Consider the following 8,960-nt stretch of genomic DNA (forward strand, 5'->3'; position numbering starts at 1 on the left):
GGTTCGGTTAAATGGGTCGGGTTCAGGTCGAGGTATGCTGACCCGCCAACCCGTTGGGTCAACACGCCAACCCGACACGATTGCCACCCCTAAACAGGAGGCCACCATAAATACCCCATCTTTCTTGTGTTTCTAGTAGAGGCGGATGTACACCTTCCAAAATATATAAATTAATGTTATAAAAATGGTGCCATTGAGTACAAACGCTTCTAGATCTTTTATGCGCCAAGTTGGTTTGATCCAATCCAACCTCATAGATAGATACAGCATATTCAAAAATTGTGGTAATTAACAAGTTTTTGGATCGTGTTTTTTTTATGAAAAAACATGATTTTATGACCCAAGAAAGTATCACATTTTGCAGGCCGATTGACTTTTAAAGCCTTATAAAAACTTTCTGCTTGTAATGAGATGATTCAAAAGTCAATCCCCACTAAACAAAACACATAGATTATATTTGTTATGTTGGTTTCATGAAAAACAATCAAAAAATAAAATAAAATAAAGATTGTTGATAATGGCTATGTATGTGGGTTAATCTTATGTTTAACATTGAGTGGATTGAATTTTATTAAAATAACTAAAATATTTTTAAAATAATAATATTTTTAAAATAATAATATTTTTTAAAATACAAGGTTACTTTTTGAAGTCAAAAAGATAACTTTGATAGCTTGATAAAGCCACTTTTTTGAGAAAGGTGTTCTACTTTTCAATTCCCTCTAAGTTAAAAAGGCTTATAATCATGTATTTTTTAAATATCATATTTTTAAGGTATTTTAGTCATTTTAATAAGATTAAATTCATCTAATATTAAACATAATTAGTTTAATATTAAAATAACTCATATATATATATATATATCAAAAAAATAAATAAAAATAAATCTTCAAAATAGTCAAAATAATTCGATGTAGACTGATGTTCAGTTTTTTTTTTTTTTTTGAAAACTCAATTTTACTTTTTTTTCTTTAACATGGATAAACGACCAATATAATTTGGACTACCAGCCTAGAGGTGTCATGTCGACCATGAGCTTGAGTCAATATCTGCAATGTAAAACTCCAAGAGGATTCCCTTTAGTCACCCTCTCATTTGTCTTAAGCTTTGCGGCAAAGGATGCAGACTTTGTGTATCAGACTCTCAACCTCCTCAATTTAAAAGCCTTGAGCCAAGCCAGGTGTTCAGAGCTTTTGTGGGTAAAAGCCGTTCCACTTGGTGAACGGATTTTAACAATACTGATCATAAAGCATGGGTGGTTGGGATTGAAGATAAGGAGGGGAGACCTTGTCTTAATTTGAATGGCCCACATGTAAATGACATGCCAGCAACTTGGGTAGGTTGAGCCTCTATTTTATGCATTTTAGAACCTTGTGAGCTGCTTCTTTCTTCACATCCTTTGCGTTGACACACCCACCCTTCCAAGAAATAATCTTGATCAATTTTAAATGATGAAGAAGTTGGCAGCAAGGAAAGGGCACACCCATAATAAATATCAAAGTGATTAGGGTTTTAAACTGATTTGATTAAATTGCTGGTGTAAATGGAAGACTTTAAATTTGAGGGTTTTGTTGGAGAGGTGATCACTTTTAAAGAGTGATTTAGCATCCTCACCCTCAACAAAGTATACAAAGACCATGAGGTGCTCTGAGATGAAGCAATGGACGGTGAAGATGAAGTGAATTGACAAATCACCTGATCTGCTCTCGTTTTGTTGGTGCCCACAGTCCAGGCAGCCGACTTGTCCCTTCTTGTGGATGTCCAACTTCACATCAAATCTTTGTTTAAAAGTTGGATAGGATTCGAAAATCTTTAAAGCACCAAAATTTGGTGTTGACTTCTGTGAGTATTTGATGTTTTGAAGGGCAAGTCGATCGAGTGGACTCATCCAAAATAGGACATGATTCTGCCCCATTTGGACGGCGTTGTTTGGGAACTGGTGGTTGGGGATGGGAGTTTATGCATTTGGCAGATACATGGTCTACCTCAGTGGTGGATGTTCAGAAACTGGTAGCTGAGATGGGAGCTTATACCTTTAGGAGAGCAAGTGCGATCGTCGCCCCCTTTTATTTGCATGAAAGAGTGGAATTGGTAGCTACCAAAATAAACTTTTCCAAAGGCCTTGAGCTTTGATTTCGTCTCTGGTTGATTTGGGGGCTCAAGTGGTCCAGGTGGGTCCGAGACACCAAACTACTTGGAGAAAGAGTGAGAGAGAGAGAGAGAGAAAGAGAGAGCTTAGCAATGTCAAAATTTCTCAAGTCAGAACCCATGGATTCGTTGGTTACCCTCCCCTGCAAGTTAGACCGATAGGTGTCGGTAGACGCGCCTACACCACCGGATATAGCCTGTCACCGCTGACCCGTTTGCTTCCCTTTATATAGGCCCACGAAGGAGCGAAGAAGTTCGAAACTCTCAAAGATGGTGAGATCGATACCAGCCGGAGCCTCCGACTTCCAAGCCGCGCCGATCGCGCCATTGGCCATCGGCTTATTCGTCTCTGTCACGGCCCTAGTCGCTCTCTGCATCAAGTACCACCGAGCCAAGCCCATCAAGAAGGCCTGCTCGGGCAGCATCGAAGCTGAGCCGATCGAGACAAAGGTGCCGCCTAGGTCCCCGATGAGAGCCGGCCGGTATACTGTCCCTTACGAGCCGTGGGGAGATGAGCCCAACTTGAATCTGGCTCCAAGGTCGCCGCTTGCATCGCCAAGGGCGTTCCTTTCGACGCTGAGCCACAAAGCCGCCCCCATCTTCCAAACGAAGAGAGCCGATAGAGAGGTCAAAGTGGAACCCGAAGCTGAAGCCGAGGACGAGCAAGCCGACGGTGTTTGGAAGCGAAAGATCCTCATGGGCGAGCGGTGCCAGCCGCCGGACTTCTCCGGCGCCATCTACTACGACCACAACGGCAGGCGGTTGCCGGAGTTCCCGCCAAGGTCACCACGTGGCAGCAGCCCGTTGGCCAACTTCTCTTTTCCGGTGGTCATAACCCAAGAATCCTCAAATTAGCCTTTTACCGCCGGCGACACTTGGCAGTTTCGTCAGAACTGATCAGAAGGTAGAAACAGTCCCTAGAATCAGCGGTGGACAAATTTGACCTCCTAATTTTCAATGACATGGATGTCCTCAATTGCACTGCCATGGAAGAGTCAAGAGTCGGGTTGCTGTTTTTTTTTTTTTTGCAATTGATGGTCGACTTTGAGCTTTGACCATGAACTTCCACAGACTGTGCTTATTTTTTCTGTTCCTTATGTCATGTGTCCATGTCCATTTGTATGATGGAGAGTTTATGTACAAAGAATCAGCTTAATAATGTTAAATTTTGTTACTTGTGTCCTTTGCCGCGAGATCCAAGCTCGGTGTTTGTGATTACCTGAAGCTACGTCGTGGGGGCCTTCGCTTCTAAGTCCGTGACACGACGAATGAGGTGGTTTTTTTCTAATCCCAAAGGGATAGCATAGTTTGAGCAAGCCTTAGCTGTCAAACCAGCAGCCAGGGTTCAACTCTTGCAGGCCGAATAAGCCGAATCCCAACATAGGCCCTGGAGGTGAGGTGAGGGTCCTAACCCTGGCTTTTTACGCCACTGGAATGCCAGTGATGTCTCCAGTCTTGGACGCGGTTTTTTCAGGCAAAATGAGAGAGAGAAAAAAGTGGTTTTTTCCTTTTATAAAAAAAGTTCAAAAAATTAACTTAATATGATTGTGTTAAAGGTTGGCGTTGACTAAGGTGTTAGTGGAGGGCATGGTACTGTATCAACATTAACTTTGTAAAGTTTAATCCTTATATCTTCTAGAAAGATATTTTATTACAGTGGAGCCAACTATGGACGTCAATGTATCAGGTTTGGTTCGGATATCCAAGCGACCACATAATTGTTTAGACAGATTTTTTTTTTTTGATAGGCAAGTTGGGGTTTGGCAGACCCACCATAGTGAAAAAAGTTAAAAACAGCAAAATCTTGAGAGTCAAAAAGAAATTTTTCATAAATCTTGCATTTTTAGGCAAAATCTCAACAATAAAAAATATTAAAAAATATATTTTTTATAAAAAATATAAATAAAATACATTTAAAAACAAAAATCTTGCTATAAATATCTGCTAAAACCGTAAATATCATGATATTTGTCACAGTTTGAAAATCTCGCAAGAAAATGTTATTTTAAACTTTCAAGCAATTTCTCGCAATATTTTTATAAATCTCGCTATATTTGTTACATAGAACATCCCTAACACATACATGGTGACATGCACTAACAGCTCCTACCAAACAAGTGGAGCCCCTGATTCAGTAAAAATATATCGTGTCAATCAGAACGTGACACATGTTAATAATATTAAAATAATATTACAAATTAATTTTAAATATTTTTTATATATTTATTAAAAATAACTGATTCAGGTTAGTATTGTATGGATTTTCTGCGGATTAGTATCAGCGGATACTATCAGCCGATACAGGCCGATACTGCACTAGAGAGTACAACCACCTTGCCTTTCAACTTATGATGTTTAGTAAACTTGGTGGCATTCACAAGTAGGGGTGGCAATTTCTGACACGACCCGCCAACCCAACCTGCCAACCCGCCTCTTAGGCGGGTTCGGGTTGGGCTTAAGCCAACCCGTTTAATAAACGGGTCGACCCGTGTAACCCGTTTATTAAACAGGTCGGGTTCGGGTTGGGGGTATGCCAACCCGCCAACCCGGCTGACCCGTTTAATAAACGGGTTAGGCGGGTGGGTCAATCCGCCAACCCAACCCGTCAACCCGTCTGCCAACCCGCCAACCTGACCCGCGAACCTGAAAACCCGTTTACCCGACCCAACCCATTTATTAAATGGGTTGGCGGGTCGTGTCGGGTTACCCGTTTATTAAACGGGTCGGGTTCGTGTTTGCCACAGCCGACCCGTTTAATAAACGGGTCGGGTTCGGGTTGAGGTATGCTGACACGCCAACCCGCCAACCCGACCCGATTGCCACCCCTATTCACAAGGTGCCTCTAACATGAGTAAAGCTCTTGTGGGCAAAGAAATTTTTTCATGCACGAAAGTTTTCTATATGAAATTCTCTTTTTTCATATGAGAACGTGACAGCTTCGTACGGGGCCCACAGCTACAAAGTGCAGGCCCCACATGAAATGCTGTCAAGTGATTGGCTGCGTCGAATAGTACCCGCTCTCTGGATCCCTGTTCTCGTAGAAATTAGTTCTAGTGTTTGCACCGCATGGTGATCTTTGTGAAAATGTGTTCAATCCGTCCAACATCTAGCTGGTTTCTTCAACTAGGAGTGTAACCGGGTCGAGTTCTGTTCAGGTCATGTCAAAGCCATTTTTAAATCATAACTAAAAATTAAACCCAAACCCAGTTCAATTTGATTCAGGTTTGGAATCGAGTTTGAACATAGCTTAAATTGAAGATTGATCCAGACCCAACCCACTTTGACTCAGGTCCAGCATTAAGTTTGGGTAGGACTGAAAATTATGGACCCATATGGGTTAAGGGGTTTAAGTGAAAAGGAATCAGTTTGAAATGGACAGGATCTTAAATTTAATTCATGTTCTGGTTGCACCTAAGCAGTTATATAGGTTTAATCAATTTAGGTATAAATTAGGTCCATTACAAAGGATTTTTCAAATTTTAAGAATTAGAAAAGTTGTAATCATTAAAAAAATAACATTAGATTAATGATGATTATATTTCTATTAACAACAGTATAGATCTATGCCACACGGGTAGTGGGTAGCGATGGTAGTGGACCGGAGGGAAACGGGATCCCGCCTTTGGACCAGGGATGGAAGACTAAGACTCGAAACGGGTAATGTATCAGGGATGGAGGTTAAAATCAAAACATGTGCAGAGATGGACTTACTCTTGCCTGCCTCACCTCGCCCAGCCCCGGGTCCTTATTAAAGAAATTACTTAAATCTTTATTAATATTATAAAATCTTAAATATATATATATATATATAAACCCTACCATAAGAACTTTTTGTTAATCTCTCATCTCTCCTTCCTTTATCGAGAGGCACGAGCTCCCATTTCTCTCCTTTTAATGAAGGCGGCAACGGTGGAAGAACCAGAGAAAATAGAGCTCTATCCTGCTTCGCTCTGTTTGGACCGAAAATGAAAGGCATAAAAAGGAAAATAAACGGAGAATGACACTTAAAATCAAAACCCGTGCAAGGACGAAGGCAGGAATGAAAGGCATGAAAGACAAATTTGGATCCCCTCACAGGAGGGAGGACAAAACAGAGCGATGATAGAGATAGGCACGCTCTGTTATTCCGTTCTTAATTATTTCATCTTTTTCCTCCTGTGAGAGAGAGACCCTTTTGACTGCCCCCTCACCTCAAAAACACAAAATACATGGGTTTGGATCCAAACACATGCTTTCAGTTATATGGGTTTGGATTTTAATTAAATCCAAACCTATATATCGTGTATGAGATTATTTTGGTTACATACGGTTCAATAGGAAAAGGAAAGGCAGATTTAGCATTCTCTAACTTCATCTTAGCAGAATGCTCTAAACATACGTGTTCTATCAGAGAGCTCTAAAAGGGGTTTGGTACAGGGGAGGGAACCTTGGCCACGAGTGGTCTGCCTTTTCTCAGCTGACTCTACCCAGGCAAAGGGTGCGCCACGGGTTTACCTGCCAGTGCGACTAGGTTTCTTCATCCCGAAGAAAGGATAGGTGGAGTCAATGAAGCAAAACTTTGATGGGAGATTCAGTCAGGAAAGCAAATTCTTGCTAGGGAGTGCAGATCCCATCATTTGACATATGATGGGATCAATCATACAGAACCCACAGCCGGGCTCTCAAGGTTAGATACGTGTCCATGAGTCTCTCTCTCACACACACACACAGTAGGATGGCCAGATTTACAGATTTGGATCTAAATCTTGAGACATTTGTTTAAGGCTTCATGCCTCATAAACTTAATAACACCGTATTTGGATGGTAAGCTCATAAAGTCCAGTAGACACCGAAATCAAAACAAAAGCAATCAAATGGTCAATAAACAGAAGGATGTTACACTCTATTTCATTGCAGTAAACTAAAGGTGTATACTAGATCATACTATACATGGATTTCCATGCAGTAAAGTAGATAGATATATAGCTGCACTCAAGGCCTATAGATCTCACCCTCAAAAAGTAAAACATCGAATACCACCTGGATCTCCCCATTTTTCTTTTCCCGTAAACCATAGACTCCACCTTTGACAGAAATAAAAAATTTTACTGAAAATATGAAGAATTTAAGTACATAATGGATGAGGAAGGGTGATGACCCATAAACCATAACTCGCCTAAAGAAAAAAGTAAAAAAAAAAAAATCACACATTATAATATAAAACCCATGTCCAAAACTCATGCTTATAGACCAATTCCCGATTTTCCCATTTTTTTCATAATTTCATAATAGAGCTCACCAAGTAGAATGTTTGAAGCATCATGCACCAGGGGCTGCATCCTTCACCTTGCTTTGAAGATACCCGCCATACTCCTTAGCATAGTCCCTAACATGGCTAGCCGTATCGGCGATCCGGCTACGGGCGTAGTCAACCCGATCGGAACCCGGGGGATGCCGGCCCCTGAAGTACTTGTACACCCATGTCCCCCCAGTCAAGGCCGCGACACCGAACCCACATGTTGACAAGAACCCAGCTATGGCAAAGAACAACAAGGTCCCAGCAGGGACCCAGATTGGGCTGGTCAAGAGTATGAACGGGGTGAAGATTATCAAGGCTAAGACTGTGGCTGTTAATGTCAAGCCAGTGAGAAGTAGCAGTATGCCTCCTGATATGACCAAGGTCAAGAAGCCAATGAATTGGGTGGAGTTAGGTGCATGGCCTTGGAGCTTTGTGAATATGCCTGCACCACTTGTGGGGCTGGTGGTTACCCCTCCTGTGACTGCACCACCATCACCCCTGGTGGCTCTTGGCTGGGCTGCTTGGGTGGTAGAGTGACGCTCAGCCATGCTCGCTCTCTCTCTCTCTCTCTCTCTCTCTCTCTCTCGAGAAATGGGGCTTGGTTGATTTTTGTTTTGAACTTTAAGCTTGGTTATAGGAATTGAGCGGATTCTTAGCTAATGAGGTGTCACATGGTTACCGACACGTGTTAGGGTTTGTTGTTGGCCTTACATGCAGGACACCAAGTGTAGTGATTGTGTAGGAGCAGGAGATTTCAGAGTTATGCTTTAGGGTTGGAAGCTAAATGACCATGTAGGCCCTTGGGAATTATAATTAGAAAACTTAAGTGCTTGTTTTAGAGTTTATGAAAATGGTCTTTGGAGGATTATGGATTCATAATTGGTAATTTCATGTGTTCTTTCTCAAAAAGTTGTGAAAATGAACATGGGCTCCATTGGATCCAAGTCTCCCAACTTTGCTGTTTACTTTGGCTTTTTCATTTGGTATGGTGAATATTGGTAAATCATGCCCTCTTTTGCTTGTTTTTGATTGGCTACCTGTGGTTTTGCAACTATTTTTAATCTTTTTTGTGCTTGATTTTTCTTTTCATAAGCAAGCTGCGGTTTCATTGCTTCAAAGTAAAATATACAAATGTAGGTGCCGGCAATTAGAAATTGCAAGGATCCGGCCTCCAATCAGGGAGTTTATCTTTCCAAATACATTTTCTGCCCGTGAAAATAAGTTTAATTAGCTAAGTAACTCGCCATTAAATTATATGACTATGGAACTCGGATGATCTTGAACTCATTAAAAGAATAGCATATATCCAAGTGAGGAGCTTTCGTCGATGCTATTGATCGCCAGCTAATTAATGAGACTGCTATTCACTGAGATAGCAGGATCAGATTATGGAAAGAAAAGCTACCTTATTAGCTTTCTCATTCAGACTGCTTCCCCATCACAGGTGGCGTATTGATAGGCCTTCGGTTGATAAAATCCTCGTAGTCCAATCAATGGAGTATATACCTTTGCTTCAACCTTGCAGCAATGATAT

The 8,960-nt window shown here is 41.4% G+C and overlaps 2 protein-coding genes across 2 annotated transcripts; one reads left to right on the top strand and one right to left on the bottom strand.

Annotated features, from left to right (window-relative positions):
- Positions 1 to 2,410: 2,410 nt before the first annotated feature.
- LOC149834240 (uncharacterized) lies at positions 2,411 to 3,330 on the top strand. The gene has a single exon (XM_090010035.1). The coding sequence runs from the start codon at positions 2,419 to 2,421 to the stop codon at positions 3,001 to 3,003; it is 585 nt and encodes a 194-aa protein (XP_089866161.1). The 5' UTR covers positions 2,411 to 2,418; the 3' UTR covers positions 3,004 to 3,330.
- Positions 3,331 to 7,446: 4,116 nt separating this feature from the next.
- On the bottom strand, positions 7,447 to 7,974 carry LOC149834241 (oleosin G-like). The gene has a single exon (XM_090009321.1). It carries the CDS (start codon positions 7,972 to 7,974, stop codon positions 7,447 to 7,449), a length of 528 nt encoding a protein of 175 aa, XP_089865447.1.
- Positions 7,975 to 8,960: the final 986 nt, after the last annotated feature.

The sequence above is a fragment of the Nuphar pumila genome, chromosome 6, assembly GCF_984573655.1.
Source record: "Nuphar pumila chromosome 6, dmNupPumi1.hap1.1, whole genome shotgun sequence".
NCBI classification, from domain to species: Eukaryota; Viridiplantae; Streptophyta; class Magnoliopsida; order Nymphaeales; family Nymphaeaceae; genus Nuphar; species Nuphar pumila.

Excerpts from the sequence above, each read along its gene's own strand:
- LOC149834240 (XM_090010035.1), top strand. The coding sequence starts at position 2,419 with ATGGTGAGATCGATACCAGCCGGAGCCTCCGACTTCCAAGCCGCGCCG.
- LOC149834241 (XM_090009321.1), bottom strand. The coding sequence starts at position 7,974 with ATGGCTGAGCGTCACTCTACCACCCAAGCAGCCCAGCCAAGAGCCACC.